General features: G+C 39.0%; 1 protein-coding gene across 1 annotated transcript in view; it reads right to left on the reverse strand.

Moving 5' to 3' along the window:
• Positions 1 to 479: 479 nt before the first annotated feature.
• Positions 480 to 20,032, reverse strand: part of ntsr1 (neurotensin receptor 1 (high affinity)) — a 49,269-nt gene continuing 29,716 nt past the window's right edge. The window contains exons 3-4 of the mRNA XM_017433470.3: positions 11,790 to 11,874; positions 480 to 1,502 (exon numbers count right to left, since the gene is read on the reverse strand). Coding sequence (XP_017288959.1) covers positions 1,247 to 1,502; positions 11,790 to 11,874 — 341 coding nt within the window. The 3' untranslated portion in view covers positions 480 to 1,246. The remainder of the gene's footprint in view (positions 1,503 to 11,789; positions 11,875 to 20,032) is intronic.

Consider the following 20,032-nt stretch of genomic DNA (forward strand, 5'->3'; position numbering starts at 1 on the left):
GAGAGACACCTCTTTCATTATATTTTACATTTGCACAATGTCAAGGGCCAACTTTCAGAGACGAGAGAGTAAAAAAAAGTGTGTATCGTGATGGGTTTTTTTTAGAAAAAAGGCAACAGTGGAAATACAACAAGCTGACTTTCAGCTGATCTCTAACTATGACAATTTGTTGAAGAACCAGGTTTTCAATTTCAATTGTTTAGTGTCATAAACAAGTTTTTGTTGTGGAGAAAAATCTTTGCCGACTAAATAAAACGATCACGGCTGTGTTTCTCCGAGCCTCTCCTATGATTGCTTCCAAATCTTCATTTTGCTTCAAAACGAAAAACTTTGAATCCTCATATCCTTTTGAGCTTCTGCAGCAGCTGGAGGGAAAGCCAAAACAAGAAATTCTTTTTTTGTTTTTATCTGATACAAACTCGTGTGTTTAGGAATCACTTTATTTCCAACACAAATATAACTTCTATCATAATTAGGCACAAACACGTTAATGAATCACAGACTCTTGTTCTCCGGTCAGTTCTTTGCAGATTTTTTTTTTTTTTTAAAAGTCTGTAACGAATACAGAAAAATATTGCCTGAAATAAACATTCTCTGTTTTCCGTATTTACAACATTCCACGAACATTACAGAATAAAAGCTGTACAATTAAAAACCTTCTGTATTATGTTCACCAAAAAAAAAACAAAAAACTAAAATCTGCAGTACAAAACGCAATTCATGCAAGAGAACTAAGAGGTAATGAGAGGTAGCCTTTTTTCACAGATGTCAGCGTTGACGAAAGAGAAAAACATACCCTTTGCTCTGTATTTTTCTAACATCAAAGTCAGAAGCTTTAACAAAATACCAGAAAGAAGGATTATACCATAACTGCAGCTGTGATGGAGATGTTGCTGGAGGCCATTTTCATAGAGAAAATATATTTTTATGCGTTTCTAAACTTGATACTTAAGAACAGCAGATTCATTTTCACCACACGGCATCACAACATCGCGAATGATCGATCCGGTCAGTTTCATACATGTACAAATTTCTACAACAGCTTTGTTCATTTTTTTTCCCCGCCGGATGAAGACACAAGAAAAAAAATGTCTCTGAAGTCAAATTACAGCAGTCTCTGGGCGGGCACTTGGTTTACCATGACAATAATGATCACAACAGTTTCTAACCTGATAAATGACATTTTTTTTGCATGACCAGTGATCACAAAGTGGGACCGAATGAGTTTAACGGTAGAGTTTCCTTTTCAGTACGTCGTCTCCTTAATGATGTTCGTGGAGAGGGTGTGGTTGCTGGAGATGCTGATGGAGTGGCGGGTCAGGGGGTACGGCTGCCTGCTGGGTGAATGGCGGCACGGCATGAAGAAGTAGCGCAGCGTGGAGAAGAAGATTTGGCGGTACGTAGCGGACACCAGGTTGTAGAGGATTGGATTGATCGCCGAGCTCACGTAAAACAGGACATTGGTCAGCATGTAGAAGTAGTGGTAGAAGTCAAACAAGTCACTGCAAGAAATAGAAAAAGGGGGATAATGAAGACTTAATTAAGAATATCTAATTAAATGGGGCATGAGTAACCACATTTGAACATTTAAAGGTGTCGTGGGTTTTATATACCCTGACATTAATGTAAGAAGTAAATGTTTTGTGCTCTGTGTGAGCTGGAGTCTCAGATTACGTTCAAACTGCAGACAAATGTAACCCAATTCTGATTTTTTTGCTCTTTTGCGACACATATCGGATCTTTCCATGGCAGTGTGAACCTGACACCTTTTTTTTTTTTTGACATCTGACCCAGGTCTTTTCCATATGTGGTACTGAATCGGATTCACATCCAGTGTCTTTCAAAGCGTAAATGTCACACTTCATTGGACTTTTAGGTCGGATGAAAGGACGGAGGTCCCACTACTCTTTGGTCTGACTCTGCATCTACACGTCCCTCTGCACAGAGGTAGCAGCCACAACTTCTGTTATTTTACATCTTTTGTCACGAGCAGGTCCTATAGGTCTCCCTCAGTGATGTCACCAAGGCCCGGTCCCAATACTCACACTTCCACCCTCGTGTCCCTCAAATGCGAGTGCGTAGTGTGTCCCAATTCTCTGGAGTGGTCTTTAAGCCCCGCCCCCTTTGTGTACTACATCCGTCCTCTGGCTAAGCCCGCATCCAGGCGGACTTTGGCGAAGTATTTACCCACAATTCATCGCTGCATGTTGACAATGAAAGGGTTTTGAATTAAACGGCAGAAATATGGTGGTGGTGACAGAGCGAGCTGCGTCTGTCACGAAAAAAAGCAGTTTTAAAATGTAAAGTATTGCAATAATTCTTGTTTCACTCTGCTGTACAGGTGTGCAATGACTTCGGAAAGCAAAAATACCTAAACTGGACTTTTAAAATCGAACTGGCACCTTCTTAAAATACCAAAACAGCGACCGGTCGGCCATGTTGGATGTCGCAGTTATGATGCAGAGGTGCAAGACGATGACGTTATCCATACTGTCCCAATTCTCCATTTTTTGCATGCTTGTAACCTGCACACACACCCTTCTGTGCACTTTGACTGAGTACACACTTCATAGAGGGGCGTAGGGTGGAGGGCGAGGATTGGGACCGGGCCAGAGACTGTTTTTCCAGCACGATGAACGTCAGTTTGCCTTGTATTGATTACAGCTATGTGCACTTAGCACAGAGTTAGTCCTCATAGTTGGCCATGTAATCATTATTCTTAGGCAAAAGATACGGCAAGATCATTGCATCACATTAGAGTTCGAGTTCTGAGGTTTGAGTCTGGACTGAATCACCAGGATGCTTTGCTTAAATCTTGTCCAGCCGTCAGAGCAGGACACCGGGTCCTTGCTCTTTAGGACTGAGGAAGGAGTTGCAGAGTGTTTAGCGGGTAGCCGAGCTCAGATTAGAGCCTGATTCAGGCAGTGGGGCGACCCACATCAAAAAGGCAATATGTCAGCGGGGGACTGAGAGGCACATTACCCAAGCAATGGGAGGATGCATGTGAGCCCCGAGGAGAGCAATAGATTGTAGTAATGGATGGCTGAATATTCTTACTCTGTCCCTGTCTCGTCTTTTCTCTGTCACCAGTTTGCAGGTGGCTCGCAGTCTCTCAGCCTTCACCACGTCTTCGCAAGAATAAACCTCTGAAACTTATGACCCATGCGTTTCAACCAGACTGGGCTCTTTTTTTGCTAGCTCGATAGCAAATAAAATGATTTATTTACTTCTTGTGCAGGCTACTGTTGAGCTTGAGACAACTACTGTATTTTGCTGATTGTAGAGGGAAATGCTTGCTTTCAACAGGAAACACTTAATGCAATAAACTAACAACAAAGGTCTCAGGTAAACATGGGTTTACTGGTGAAAGCTGAACAAGCTTTATTGAGACTGATTAAGCCAAAGTAGCTACTTTTATAAAACCACCGTCCACTTCTCAAAGTTCTCAAAATATTCCTGATTGCAGTTTTCTTTCGAGTTGTTTGCATTTGGAGCCAAGATTGTAATGTGGTTCAAGCTCTTCTCTCTTTTTATATCCTTTAATTTTTTTACCACAAATCAGTTAATCAGCTTGTAATTTAACTTGTAAAACCAAAATGTCTTCCGACATTCTTTAGAGGGATCTTTAGTACCACAAATGGTACTTATTTCACAGTCAGAGAAGCATAGTCCTATTAGAAATGAAGTGTACAAAAACACATTAACTAGAAGCTTTTTTTTTTAAGTCTGCTATACTCATCCATTCACTTTATTGTTAATGCGGTGAAGCTGAGGGTTTGAAAATGTCCAAACTTGTCACAACCTCTGAACTTTCTGTTAGGAATAAAAGAAGAGAGTTTATTAAACAGGAGCTGAAGAGAATCGTAGGTTTACACAGGCCGTAAAATGTGTTTTTGAATTATTTATATCTACACTGAAGATTTAAAGACAGATGGGAAAGAAATACACTTTATAGAAATGCATCCAGTCCCATCTTGGGCCCGGTCCCAATCCTCGCCCTCCACCCTACGCCCCTCTATGAAGCGTGTACTCAGTCGAAGTGCATAGACGGGTGTGTGCGCAGGTTACAAGCATGCAGACATTGGAGAATTGGGACAGTATGGGTTACGTCATTAACTTGTGCCTCTGCGTCATAACTGCGACTTCCTGCATGGCGGACCGGTCGCTGTTTTGCTATTTTAAGAAGCTGCCAGTACGATTTTAAAAGTACAGTTTAGGTATTTTTGCTTTCCGAAGTCATTGCAGGAGATATTTGGCTGTTCAAATGTGTTTTGTTATGACTTGTTGATCGTATTCACACCTGTACAGCAGAGTGAAACAAGAATTACTTCAATACTTTACATTTAAAAACTGTTTTTTTCGTGACAGACGCAGCTCGCTCTGTCACCACCGCCATATTTCTGCCGTTTAATTCAAAACCCTTTCATTGTCAATAAAGATCATTTAAAAAAAATGAAATGTCACAAGCAGCGATGAATTGTGGGTAAACCGCCTGGAAGCGGGCCGGATGTAGTACACAAAGGGGGCGGGGCTAAAGAGCACTCCAGAGAACTGGGACACACTCAAACCCTTCAACGTGGACGTGCATTTGAAGGACACGAGGGTGGAAGTGTGAGTATTGGGACCGGGCCCATGTTTTAGATATTTCTCCGCTCCAACGCACCTGAACTCAAATTTAAAAAGTAATTAACAGCTTTGTGCAGAACCTAACAACAAACTGATGAGGTGATCAAGTCATTCAAAACAAATATATTGGGTCAGGGAAACATTTGAAAAGCAGAACCAGGACTGGGAAAAACAGTACTACAGAACGGCTTCATACAGATGCTTCAACAAACAGTAAATCATCAGTTTTTAACATCATCTCTCATATAATTCACTGTTTGCATTCACTAAAACTACTAAGCATATCCTCCAAAGTAATGAATACCGATCCCAAAAAATTAATTAAGTAAGAAACAAAACCTGCACAGTATTTATTTTGTTGGTTAACGTGTCCCTAAATTAAACATTTGTAAGCAAAATATATGACTGGATGCAACCTACCGCGTGTTTTTTTTAAACTACAGAAACAGCCGAAGTGACTGGAAATATTTTAACAATGTTGACGTTCACAGGAGAGATATATGGGATGGAGAAGTTCAACAATTTTGATGTATTAGTTCGTATTTAATCTCAGATTTGCAGATAAGCTTCCATGTGGTTCTTGGAGGATTCAGCTGAGTGCTTTGTTTGCGTTGACTGCAGACCCATGCTTCTGAATTTTATATCAGCATATTTGGAAAAGCTGCTGGAGTAAATTCTTCCAAACTGCAGCGTTTAATAAGGTTCGGGATACCCTTTCATTTCATACTTTGCGCTAAGTCACTTTAATCTATAATGATGCTCGTTTTTAAGCTCCCCAGTTCCACCCCCAAGGAGATCAGCTACTAAAGAAGTGTTTCCAAGACTTTACTGTGGGATTCCTGCCAGCCTCCAGCTTTATTAATGCTGTCAAAACCACAGAAAGAAGAAGAAGACTTTTTTTTTTTTTTTTCCTTTGCTGGAATTAGATGCTTCGGAGAGAGATCGGCTTTTAAAGTTCATGCAGATCTAATCTCCAGCTGGCTAAAAATAGACACGTTCTGATATCTCTCCAAGAATCACCAAAAACTGACCCCCCCAAAAAAAAGAATCTTACAGTTTAATGAATGAATTTACCCGTCTTAGAAAAACAGTAACGTCATGCTACATAAACGTTGCTGCTGTACGCTCCGAAACGCTCAGCGACGATTTAAAATCTTTGACTGATTGTGTCTCTCTGATTGAAGTCGGTGAGAATGAAGGAGGAGATTAAGCTTCACAGCAAGAGGAGGAAAGTACATTAAGGATAAAATTTTTTTTACATAAGATCAGACAAGTGCTGAGAGGCATTAAAGAAAAGAAAAAAGAGGAGGATAAGTGCAGATAAAAAAAATCTACAACATGAAGTATACAGAGAAATCAATTAAGTCTAATTATAAATCTGTCAGGGTGAGGTCTGAGCGTGGCGAACCCAAGACGCAGACTCATATTTTCAAAAAACAAAAACTGATTTAGTAAAATAACAAAACTAGAAAACAAAAAGCTGACGTGGCAGCAAAACAAACTCTAACAAAAATCCAGGCAATAACAGAGGCGGGACAAGGCAAGGCAAGGCAAGGCAACACTAAGAGCAACATAACATCTAACAAGCAACAATGAATCGGTAGGGAGATGGAGAGGAAGACCAAGTTTTAAAGCAGAGGGTGATGAGGAGAAGTGGGAACAGGTGTGTGATCAGAAGTGAAGACAGCTGGAGATGGGTGTGACAGGAAACCAGAAAACTACTGAGCAGAGGACAGGTGGATGATGACAACAAACATGAACAGGAAAAAACTAAACTGAAACAAGAACTCAAACCGAAACAAGAAAATAATCAAAACAACAAACTGAAAACACCAAACTATGACAAAATCGAAGGAGAGTTTAGGTTCATTTTAACCTTCTGAAGGGGCTGGAAGAAGCTCAGCTTTATGTCAGCATTTTAAATTTATACAAATTAGTTCATATTGAGTAAAAAGTTTGAGGTCTGTAATATTTTCTAAAAGGAAGATGCATTTTAAAACCTGACTTTGATAAACGTTTGCCATTCTGCAAGCTGCGCTACTTTGATACCAATAATTCCTGCTAAACTGCATAAAAACTCAATGTTTGGGGTCTTATTTTAAATTGAAGCAGCTGGATTATTTTTAAGGGATTAATGGGCTCACAGTGGCTGGAGAATTCACTACGTCAGACTCTAAGATACGTGTGAAGAATCCATTCACGGTCAAGATTATTTATCAGCTGTTAAAGGTCTAAAATTAGGGATGGTCAACAATCCTGACAACTTATTGCTCCTTGTTCTTGTTAAGCTTTGTTGACCTAAATAGTTGATAAATTGGGAAGATTTACGAAATGCCTCGTCTTTTCTAACGAATTTCTCAGATAATCGTGCACAACAAACCGTGCAGTGGTTATTAAAATAAATCAGATTTTTATTCAGGAGTTAGAGCTGCTCATTCATTAACTGTTTTAATGTATGTTTAAAAGGTGAGATGAGTGTAAAAACTGGGATTAATGGTAAATTTATTTTATTATTATTTTTATTTAACCTTTATTTCGCCAGGAAAGTTCCATTGAGATTAAAAAACCTCTTTTCCAAGTGAGTCCCGGCCAAGAGGCAGCAGGTGTTACAGGACAGTAACAATGACACGATTTAAAATGCCACACAAATAATTATTATAAACAGTTACAATATAAAGACGCCTTCTCAAGTGCTTTCAATCTAGTCTTAAAAGTGCTCAGAGAGATAAGTTCAGTTAGTTTCCAGTCTTTTTGCAACGTGTTCCACGCAAAAAAAAGCCCTTTTTCCCGAAATCTGTGCAAAGAAAAACAAAAAAAAAGAGTCCGAGCTGATCATTTGAGCACAAAGAGTAACAATCAGAAGTTCTCCGTGTGATTAAATCACAAATATAGGATGGTAACAGCTCGAGAATGGCCTCATAAATGTAAAGGTTTTCCAAAAAAAAAAAAAAAAAAAAAATAGCTGCAAAACAAAATGTGCAGAGATAATTAAAGGGTAATTAACAAACCATGAGTGTTATAATAAAGGTTAAGAGGCCTGTTGGTCAATAAGAAGCCTCTTTTTTTAATTTACAGCAAACTTTTGTACCGAATTTTCCACACTATAAGGCACACTGTCGTTTTTTTGAGATAAGTGAAGGTTTTTAAGTGCGCCTTATAGTCCGGAAAATACGGTAAACATTACCTGATTCGCTGTTTTCCGCTTAGAATTTATTATGGATAGTAATAAGTAAAAATTTTTTATTAATTTGGATGTTTTTTCTTATTAATCTACTTATTTGCTAACAAGTTTCGCTACTGGGAAATCCTGCATTTTATTCTGAAAAGGCAAATCATAGCATTTCCTGTTTACTTTTAACCCTTTACTGTCTGAACAGATTTATAAATTATATATATATATATATATATATATATATATATATATATATATATATATATATATATATTAAAAATGTTTGTTTTTGCTGTCAAGCAGATGCTAATTTAAGTAAAAACTGTTAGTTTGAATACAGCACATCCTTATATTCATACATTGTGGTCATTGTGTAAAAAAAATGTGAAATTAAAATGATGTGTATAAAACAATTGAGTTTTGCCCTTTTCCACCCAATTCTTCTATGAAAATATGTAGTTTTTTATTTATATATTTAAAAAAAGTCAATAAAAAACCAAAAGGAAGAAGAATATCTCTGCTATAACTATTTGAATTTTTAAAAAATAAAATTCTGCCGTGTCTGTGTGGATCATCCGGCACATTCATCGAGTTTAAAAAGTGAACAGCTATTTCTAAAAAATCTGTTTCCAAGAAATGTCTGTTTTTTTTTTATTATTATTATTTAAAGGTTCTGTACAGATGAACACGATCGCCTCTCAGTCACACGCTGAGCCTTCCAATCTTTCTTCCCGCCGTCTGTCTTCCGTCTCACAAGTATTTGACAAAAATGATTGGATGAAAAAAAAAAAATAACGCACGCTCTGAATCTTTTTTCCAGCTGTCTGTTGACAGAACATCTTTATGAAGTGTTAGTTTTGTTCACAACCGTCTCTAACACCGTTTTACCTCTGCTTCCCTGCTCTGCTGTTTCCGGAGTGTCTGCAGCGAAAACCCGCGGTAGGAGAACCGTTCTTCACCTTCCAGTAACAAGTCCACTACAGCCGCGGCAAAGACACACACGCTCTCATAACGCTCCTGTCTTTAAGGCGGTTTTTACAGCCAGTTTGTGGCGATCTACTTCAATAATAGGTGTGCAAAAATTGAAAATCGCAGAAGTTTAATTGTCCAAACAATAAACACTTTGGCGCAAACTACTGGAGGAGATAAAAAATGTGTCTGAGGCTCATTTTATCTCCCTCTGAAGTGAAAAAATGATTACTGTTGCTGTCATATCTAATCACTGAAGCACTGAAGCCTGTCTAAAACATAAAAAAGGGTTTTCTTTTCATTTTAAGTTATATTCTAAGTTAGGTCACAGATACAAAACTATGCACAGTATTCCAGAAGGGCAAAACAGCTAATATTAACATGAAGTAATGTATTAGTGAAAGTGTGTAATGGATGGAGTGTCGGATGCTTTTAAATGACCAAGATTTGGGAAAATAAATGTTGATTTAATCTGCAAGCTGAATATGGGACTAATCTGACTATTCTGAGCAGAAAACCATGAAACCAAACCCAAACCCTGTCCGTAGAAGCTGAAAATAAAGAATTTGTTTTCTTTCCTGGTTGAACGTTGTGCAGTTTCTGCAGGAACCGCATGCACTCAGCTGCAGGCAAAAACTGAAATTATGACAAACATAGAGTTAGTGTTGTAGATGGGATACACTAAGTTGTCCTGTTTTGAACTAAAAGCTATAATTGCACACTTATAAAATTTACAAATATCCATTTTGTCTAATAAGAAAACAATTTTATCTATAATTTGATTCAAATATGAATTTGTTCATAATCTATTTGCACAAAACACAACAAGTTGTAGATATGATCTATCAGTAAAATTAACTTTCAGATGCTGAAAGTATAGCATTATACTTATAAGATAGATAGATAAGATAAATCTTTTTACAAACTTGGATGATTTATCTGTTTTTCCGGACTCTTGGCCATTTTTTGCCACCTCAACAGGGTCATCCTCCTCATCGATGAGTTGTTTCACGTCCATCGTCTGTTGGTCGGGATTCTGTGTCGTCTTCAACTTTCGACTCTTTCTCCTCTAGAGCGATGATTGACAGGACGGAGGTCCCAAAGTTGGGGTTGGGACCCCGGTGTGGGTCACTCAGCACCAAGCAGGGGTCCTTAGATAATCTCCAGACATCAACTTACAATAAAAAACTATGTTTGCACCACATTTGTTACAAAAACTTGAAATACAAGTCCATAAATTGATTAAAAAAATAGCATAATAGATGTTAAGACTGTTTGTGTTGTCGTTATGTCCTTATTGAATAGTCTTTAGCATTATTGGATGTTTAATCAGCCAACAGATGGGGTCACACACCTTTGTCACTGTTATTTTATGGGTCTGAAGCTGAAAAGTTTGGGAACCACTGGTCTAGACTCGCAGGGGTGTCCAGTCCTGGTCCTGGAGGGCCGCCATCCTGCATGTTTTAAATGTTTCTCTGCTCCAACACACCTGATTTGAATGGAAAGGCTTCTGCAGCACTTGAAGACCTGCTGAAGAGCAGGGAAACAACTAAAACTTGCAGGATAGTGGCCCTCCAGGACCAGGATTGGACACCACTGCAGTCATGTTTCTGGCCTCTCTCCTCAGGGACATTGATAGACATAAAGCCATACTGGGACACAGCACATCGTAAAACAGCTACTTTGTAAATAACCGCTTATGAACCCCATAAGTACCCTGTAATTACTCTGTATGTACCCCATAAGTACCCTTAATGTACCATGTATGCATCCTGTAAAGTCCCCATTCCAAAACCTTCAAATAAAATCAAAAAGTTATGATGTACACTTTTTTATTAGGCTATTTTAATGGGGCAGATCAGATTTATGCCCCAGTAAATGGGTCTGCCAACGCCTGAGCTCCGTGTCACCAGTGTCATGAGCCAGGATACGACTGATGGCCTCAATGACAGCAAATCATCGATCGTTGTACGGCACAGAATGAACTGTGAGCAGGCCTTTCCGCGAGGAAAACTCTATATATAATTGAAACAACGTTGTGATTGTTTGAGAAAAGGGGGCGAGGTGTGTGCGTCCACTGACTTTTGTCTGTTAAGATACTTTGTGTGGTCAAAACCACAGAATCTCATACTAACCAGAACAGAGGATTGTCAGGATTTGGGTTTGGTTGTTTTTTGGGTTATTGTTTTCATGTTTTGTCTTTGTATTGTTTCTGCCTCTTGTGATCTGTCATCATTCACTCCTCCTCTGTTTATCTCTCGTCTTCCTGCCACGCCCATCTCCACCTGTTCCTAGTTGTAATCGCTCACCTGTGCCCACTTCCCCTAATTACCCTCAGCTTTAAAGCCTGGTCACTTTCTCCACTTCCTCGCTGGTTCATCGTCTCTACTTCCCTGTTGCTGCTCTTGTTGTCTCGCCTCCTTTGTATTTAGTTAAGTTTTTGTTTGTTTATTTAAGATGAGTCTGCGCTCTGGGTTCGCCTCCTGCTCCCCCCGCCTCGACATTCAATATTATTATTATTTTAGTTTCAAACAAACATCCTGCCAAGCATTCACACCAAAAGAATTTGTTTAAGCGTCTATTCAAAGTAACAGTCACAATAAATTTCTGCAGAAACCTTGTGATTTTTCCGCGTAAGCTGCCTTTTCTAAACTCTGTTGCTTTCATAAAATCTGAGGCAGTTTACTTGCTGAGAATGTCTGATTTTCCTGCTGCAAATGGAAGTGACTTTTCATGCTTTAATATTAACTCACTGAAATGGTGTGTGTTTGATTTAATCATGGAAATAACATTTCAAAGAACTACAAATAGAAAAAAACAAAACGATGGAAGGAGCAACTAAAGGAGGGAAATGATAGGAATGTTAAATGAAGGCAATCTAATTAGCAGGATGTAACTCCTCTGCCCTTTTTGTTTTAAAAATGCATCTACCTGATGACTCCTGAAATGACTTGCATTGTTTCTGCAGACTGCAGGTTGCACACTTGAAAGACCGAGAAAAGGAAAAAAAGTCGTTACTCACTCGGACCAGTCAGAGACGTAGCAGAACATGAGGCGGCGAGCGTGATAAGGCAGCCAGCAGACCACAAAGGCGATGACCACCGCTCCTGAAGAGAAAAACACAAGAAACCAACAATTTAGCCAAAAACACCATAAGCCACACAAACGGCGCATGCATAAAACAGTCAGATGATCACAGAAATCCAATAATGTTTATGGATCACGCTTGAACAAATGCTTCAAACATTGAATTGTTCTATAATATCGGAGATAATAATGACCCTGTCAAGCGTGTGATTAAAAAGATAAAGAAGTCGTCGACTTGTCACGACATGCTGAACCCAGTGACACTGTGCATAAAAGGTCCCCTTCAATTCAAGAAAAGAAAATAACTTATAATTTGTGTTCGATTGTGTGTGAAATCAAAGCCACTAAGAAAAATAAACTGCAGACGTACGTTAAGGTGCTACTTCTGCAGCAAAACTGTTGCAAAAAAGGGAGAGCACACAAAACTGCTTTGATACAGATGGAAACAAATAATTTCATAAGTAAACTAAAAATACTTTTGTTTTGTGCAACGTCTGCACAAAATCCTTTAATTATTACCTCCGCCAAGGAGATAATGTTTTTGGTAGGGTTGGTTAGTTCGTTTGTCTGTTTGCAAGATTACACAAAAACCAATGAAAGGATTTTGATGAAATATTCAGGAAATGTTGAGGTTGTCACAAGAAACAATAGATTTAATTTTGCTGCTGATCAAACTGTTTTTAATGACGCTATGGGCTTGGCAGAGGTGCTCTTCTGTGATCTAATTCTTGTTTTAGTTGAAAAACTTGAGAAAATGTCATTCATCTCATGAAAATACAAATTCTGTTGCACAGGTTGGGATTTTTTATCAGATTTGCTGAAAATGTCTTTAATTATATTATTATATTAAGTGCCTTCTTTCCTCTATCTGAGCCGTGAGGCTGAGAAATGATGAGAAAATGTGAACTGATCCTTTTATATAAAACATTTAAGTCTAATTTCAAGATTTTTTGTATTTCACAATGTAAAGCAAGCCAAATTTCAACTGATATAATGTTATGCAGCTTATCTTTAATACTTACAAATATACAACAACATTAACATCAGTCCTTCTGCATGAAAAATGTTTTTCAGGTGATAATAATTCATAATTTTAGAATATTGAAGGTTCTTCTGTAGCTACAGTTGCAGTCCGTGGTTGTGTAAATGTTATCTCAGACTTATGGAGACAGATGATGCTAATTAGATTTTCTCCATTCCATTGTGTCTCGTTGGTCTTTATTTATGCAATACCTGGCTGTGAAACCTCAGCGCATAATTATGATGCATTCAAGTAGCATTCAAACAGCAAAAACACTGTTCTCCTTCCTATAAACTCCGTTATATGCTGACCGCCAATGAGTTAACATTTTCAACAAAGCCACTGTCATATTTTTTCATTTTATTCCAGACCAAATCCTGAAATCACCTTCTGTACTTTCATCTCTTAGAGAAAAAAAAAATCTTGATCCAAAAAAGGACCATGAGACGGAGATCTGACACACTTGAGCTAAACGTTAAATACTGTTGCCTCAAACAGACCTTGACACGGAGCTTTTATGTCTGTTTTTTTCCTCTCACTGATGTGTTTCAGCCCTGACTTGGAAAAAAAACCCAACCTTTTATGAATGCACGAGTTGATAACGCCACAAAGAGAAGAAGTGACAGCAGCTGAAACTGCTTTACGCTCAGGATATGAGCCACAACATGTTTGTTTGTTTGTTTGTTTGTTTCCTGCAGTCATTAGGCTCTTCTGAGCTCTTGTGAGTGTGAAGCAAATCTGAGGCCACGTTCCTCAGTCGGAAAAGGGCGGACTGCTCTCTCTTGGGGATATGGAGCTCCTTCAGGTGGAGGAGTTTAATCATCTCGGAGTCTTGTTCACAAGTGAGGGAAGAAAGGAAGGTGAGGTTGACGGGCAGATCGGTGCAGCTTCTGCAGTATTACGAAATCTGTGCCGGTCTATTGTGGTGAAGATGGAGCTGAGCTGCAAGGCAAAGCTCTCTGTTTACCGGTTAGTCCACGTGACTACCCTCATCTAGAAGAATGAGATTGAGGATACAGGCGGTTGAAATGAGATTTCCTTGCAGGGTAGCTGGGCTGAAAAGTTTGATTATCCGGGAGGGACTCTGAGCAGAACGGCTGCTCCTCCACATCGAGAGGAGCCCGTTGAGGTGGTTTGGGCATCTCCAACCGGAAGAAGGACCTTCTGGTCTCTCATCCTAAAAGAGGTGGCTGTGGAAAAAGAGATGTTTGGGCTTCCCTTCTCAAGCTGCTGCCCCTGCGACCCGACTCCGGAACAAGCGGTAGATCATGGACGGTTTGATGGATTAGGCTCTTTCACAAAAACCCTTCAAGCTGGGACTTAGACTATGTGATCTGTGAATGGGCTGAGACCGTGCGGGGGTGGAGGCCAACCCACCCTGATGTGCCTTTTGTGCCATGAAGCGAGGCAGTAACACAGCCGCACAGTCAATACGTGAAAAAGGTAAGCCGGCTTTACGGCTCAATAATGTGATGAAGTGATAACATGTCGTCTGTGTGACCACCCAAGTCACAGGATTAAACAACAACAAACAGGTTTATTACAAGAGAAGACCAATGATGACGCACAGCAACTTTGCATTTAGTTTGAAAAATGTGTTAACCACAAAGAGAATCGCTGAACTGAGTTAAATTGTCATGTTTTGAAAACATTACAAGGCGCGTATTCAATGCCAGAACAGCTGAGTTCTGCTCCATGCCTCATTTTGTTCTGAGACAGTCGCTTCATATCTAAAAGCTCACGTCTCTGCAGGATGGGGCTGGCTCCATCTGTGATTTTTATTTTTGGGTTTTTCCCGGCCATTTTGTGGGACTGTTTTGTGAAAGAACCTTGTCTCGTGTGTTATCAGAGCACGGTCTGTTTCTGCAAATGTAATAACTGATTCTGATTTACCAAGTTCTGATTTAAAACAGATCAAACAAACAAAAATTGAACCATTGAAGAACTGGTATTACTTGAAAGAATGCATATCATCCGCCATCTTTTAGTTTTGTACAAAGATCATCTTTTGATGAGAAGGGATGGAAAACCTTGTAATTTCATGCAATTCATAACAGCCATTCCTATGTTAGCCAAAACCAGTTAGCTCTGGCAGCCATCTTGAATTGGATTGGCTCCAAAAGTTAATGAGTTGCAGACGTACCGTACATTCAATGATGTTTAATTCAAATGTATTCAGTAGTTCCTGAGGTATTTTGCTGAAAGTGTCAGGACGGGGCATGGCGAACCCAGAATGCCGACTCATCAAAAAGTTGAGGGAAAAATAAAAATTTATTTTTAAATAAAAGAACAGAAACAAATGACTGATGGGAGAGCAAAAAAAAAAAAAAAAACTATAACAAAAATCCAAAGTAATACAAAAAGGCGAGGAAGTGGAGAAAGTGACCAGGTTTTAAAGCTAAAGGTAATTAGGGGAAGTGGGCACAGGTGAGTGATTACAACTTGGAACAGGTGAAGATGGGCGTAGCAGGAAGACGAGATAAACAGAGGAGAAGTGAACGATGACAGAAACAAAACAAATAAATAACAAAAACAGAAAAACAAAGAACCAAAGCCAAAAACAAACTCAAAAATACTTGAATTCATGACAAAAAGGCAGAGTTTAATCAAATAGTTAATGGTTTAAAAAACAGATCTTGCACAATCAAGTCATGCCTGCTCTCCGTCTGTTCACTTAGATGAAACTGAAGGTCAAACTGCAGAAATTAGTCTCCCTTGTCTCATCTGTCAACGTGGTTTCATTCAAGGTGTAATTTCCAACTTTTACATACATTTTCCTAAAGCAATATGAGATTGAAATGTTCCCCAGAAGAAAAGACACACACATACACACAAAAAAAAAACAAATTACCTGATGTCCAAATCAGTCATCCGCCTTTCATTCAGGACTTGAATCAACTCCCAGCTGTGGTGCATTCATTGAATTTAGCTAACTGTAAAACCCTGCATGATTTTAGTGATTGTGGAGCTCTGCGTGTTTTATTGAGGTCGGAAAATGAGCATTGTTGACTTTTCACTGAAGCAAAGGAGGGGAAAAAAAAAAATTATGTCACCCTAATGGGGTGCACATTTTCAGAAAATGACAATTAATACTTGTTTGTGTTCATTAGTTTAATGAGACTGCTCTGGTGTGTGAACATCTGCTGGTGCTCCATCTTCTCTCCCTGCTGCTGCAAATTCAAACGGCATAAAAAAACGTAGCAAACGCGGAGAAAACAACTGTTCTGCTTATGTTCGAATTTCCGATTTATGTTGCTTGAGCTACATGCAAACTGTAAAAATATAAAATGAATGACATGGGGGGGAAATGTCTAAGAATGTCATTAATGTCTGGGTCCAAAACTAGATTGGGCTGTTCAAAAGTATGCAACTTTTAAAAATCTGAATCTTTAAATAAAAAAAAAACAATTGTCACATGTTTTGCTGGTGTTTGATTGTATATATTTAGATATTATGGATTATGTATCTGTGTGCTCTATCCTCTGGTCTGTGTTTGTAATTTGCTGTATTTTCTGATTTTATTGTATAGCACTTGTTGTTTTTGAACTGCTTTATAAATAAAGTAGTTTGTTATACATTCTGTTATTGAATTGCAGCCAACTGTTATGTAAGTTTGACTAAATAACATGACATTCATTCATTTTCTTGCCTATCCATGGTTGGGTCATGGAGGCAACAGGTCCAGAAGGGAAACCCGATCATTCCCCTCCACATCGACACTCTCCAGCTCCTCCCAAGTTGTTCCCAGTCCAGAGGAAGATGTATAAACCCTCCAGCAAGTTCTGGGTCTTTACCTTTCCAGTAGGATGAACCGCCTCATCTGACTCTGCTCTGAGCTCTTCCCGGACGTTGGAGCTTCACATCTCATCTCTAAGGATAAGCTTGGCCACCCCACAGAAGAAACCAGATCTTCCTTTCTGATTTCTAAAAGAAGACTGCTGCAGAGTCTGGGACCCTTGGACAGAAAACACACGGTCTCCTCTGGTCTTCAGATGAGAGTGAGGAACGAGTAGGAGACCTCGATCAGAAGACTTTAGGGGTCTAGAAGGTTAAACGGACGAGTAAACTGAGAACTTTGCCTTTCAGCTCAGCTGCTGAACATGCTGAAGGTCATGGCTTGAAAGCCCCATACCAGAAAAAAAAAACATTTAAACTATTAAGGGATAAAGACTCAGTCAGACATTAAGCAGGGGTCTCCAATCCTGGTCCTCGAGGGCCACTATCCTGCATGTTTTCCTTGTTTCTCTGCTCCAACACACCTGTTTCAGAGGTTAAATCACCTCTTCATGTTCTGCAGAAGCCTGTTAATCAACCATTGATTCAGATCAGGTGTGTTGGAGCAGAGGAACAAGTAAAACATGCAGGATGGAGGCCCTCCAGGACCAGGATTGGACACCCCTGCCCTGGACAGAACACAAGTCCATCACAGGGCCATATAGATTTACTTATTTTATTTTTGTTGCATTAGATTTCAGGTTGTTGCTGAGAAATATTAGTCTGAACTGTGTTTGGCTTTCAGCAACAAGACTCATCTTTAAAAAAAAATCTTGCATTTCACCAGAGTCTTCCAGTTGCAGATCTTCTAGGGCAGGGGTGGCCACTATCCTGCAGGTTTTCCTTGTTTCTCTGCTCCAACACACCTGATTCAGAGGTTAAATCACCTCTTCATGTTCTGCAGAAGCCTGTTAATCACCCATTGATTCATATCAGGTGTGTTGGAGCAGAGGAACAAGGAAAACATGCAGGATAGTGGCTCTTCAGGACCAGGGTTGAATACCCCTGCATTAAGCTAATTATCTCGACTGGCTTTAATAAATCAACGTCTTCCCTTCCGACAGCCTTAAAGCACCGTGGTGGAAGGATTTTGTCTGTTAAAATGAGGCCCAAGGAGACTCAGTTTGAATGCTGAAACTCACAATTACAACCAAATAAAAATTACAGCCCTGCTTTATGTTAGACCACTGGAAGAAGCCAAAGGACCCAGATAAATCAAACTTCTTCATACCGAACACCAAACCTAACAGGGTCCCTGTGCTCATCTTGTCTCCTGTGACTCTACCTTTGAGATTTTTCTACAGGTAATGGTGTGGTACTTACTGAAATGTCAGCACGTCTCAAAAAAAGGCAATTGCCATTTGTTCCGCTACCACAAAATATCAAAGAACATCAGCTGATAAATACTGTGGAATGATTAAATACGTGGAGCGACCCGAGCGGCATGCTGAATACGTCTCGTCCATCAAAAAAAAAAAAAAAATCTGCTTTCTTTTTTCTGGATGCACAAAAGCAGCTTCAGATTGGCAGCTGAGTCCTCTGCTTTCTGCACATCGCTGTTTTCTCTATTTATTGGTCCAAAATGGTTTTTTGGTCATTACATACAGAGCAAGTAATGTGGAAACCATGGCAACCCATGCTGCACTGTTCACAGCTACTCCATGACCATGAACTGGTGATGAGCCAGAACTTTATGGCCACCAGACCACTGAAAGAAAAGAAAGGTGGCAGGTTTGCACTTAAAATAATAATATAATAATAAGCAGAATTCCACATGCATGTGTCCATCTCTGCAACAGCTTCCCTCCTGTACAGTATGGTATTATTTAAAAAAGAAAAACAATTATTTAACAATCATCTCCTGCTCACACGCTCAGAATGGAAATGGTAAAAGTAGCAAAAGGTCAGCTTAAAGCAGGAAATACACGCTGAAAGCAGAAAAAAAAATAGCTAAAAGCTAAACGTAGCATAAGAAGACGACATTAGAGAAAGTTTGTTTGTTGAAACTAGAAGAGCTCTCAATGTATTCATATGAGGAAAATAGTCATAAATAAAGTTTAAATAGTTTGAAAAGTGTAAAAGTTACAAAAACCAAAAGTCAAAGCACCAATCTCTTGAATGAGCTGAACGTTTTGATGTATAAATGGTGAAAATAGTGCAAAGTATGCAGGAGCAGTCAGGTAATAAAAAACATAAATTTGTGACCATTGAATCATCATTTTTATTATTAATATTATGCAGTTCAGGTTTGAGATATGCTAAAAATTATGTATATATGCTATTAAGTCTGGTCAGATTTATATATATATATATATATATATATATATATTACAGAAAACAAAGCTGCTTATTTAGACATAAAGCAAACAAGCTCAGACGGATTTAAAGGAACTGTTCGTATTAAAGTTTTATCTCATCACTGCACAGCTGAAATTCCAGGATCTATATTTTATTTAAAAAGTGTTAAGGCTTGGTGATGGAAATCAAAGTGTCTATTTTAGTTTTGAACAAAATTCAGACCCTTCCTGATGAACAGTAGAGTTCAGACTTCCTAAAAAAAAACTTAAAGGGAGAAAAATGATGTTTTCTTGTTTTTATTAAATGGGTGCAACGAAGTATTTCACTGATATAAGCCAGCATATATAAGTATATAAAGACTGATAATCAACTGAATCAAAGCTTCTGTGTCACACATCATGTTTAATTCACCTTTCAAGCAAAGATGGTTAATTTTTCAGGACTGACCTCTGCACCGTTCGTCATAGTCGGCATGAAACTGCATTAATGTTTTAATTCTCTGACGTCCAAGAATTTGAACAAAAATCTTACATTCATGAAACGGATCTGTGGCTGTGAATCCCGAGACACGTGGCTTAATCGTACAAAACTAATTATACATTCCAGAAACAGTGGCTTTTATTTCAATAATGGCTCATTAATCAGGTTAAAGAAGATATTTAACCTGATTAATGACACTGTTTATTAAGCCGTCACCTCAGGACGTAGCTCCATAGGTGGTACCGTTAAAAGTAAACAACTTTGTTCCTAACACTTTCTAAAAGAACGATCTATTATAGGCGATGAGGAGCAGGGCCGCAGCTCCCACTGAGGACACCAAGGTCCGGACCTCAGTATTTCTCTGCTGTGTAGATTATAAAAACATGAATCCAAACAAGGCTTTTGAACGGCGTGGTTCTCTGCGTAGCTCCACCAGTTTCCTGTAGGAGTTTCCTGCAACTGTGTGCAGCTGCAGCCAAACTCAATGTCTACGAAGAAGAGCGCAGCTTTGCTACCTTACTGCTAAAATAAAGACCAGAAGAAGAAGAGCGCCACTTACGCTGAAACACAACCGAGGTAACTCGCTGAAAATATTCTCCTTCAAT

Source organism: Kryptolebias marmoratus, linkage group LG8 (genome assembly GCF_001649575.2).
Source record: "Kryptolebias marmoratus isolate JLee-2015 linkage group LG8, ASM164957v2, whole genome shotgun sequence".
In the NCBI taxonomy this organism is placed as follows: Eukaryota; Metazoa; Chordata; class Actinopteri; order Cyprinodontiformes; family Rivulidae; genus Kryptolebias; species Kryptolebias marmoratus.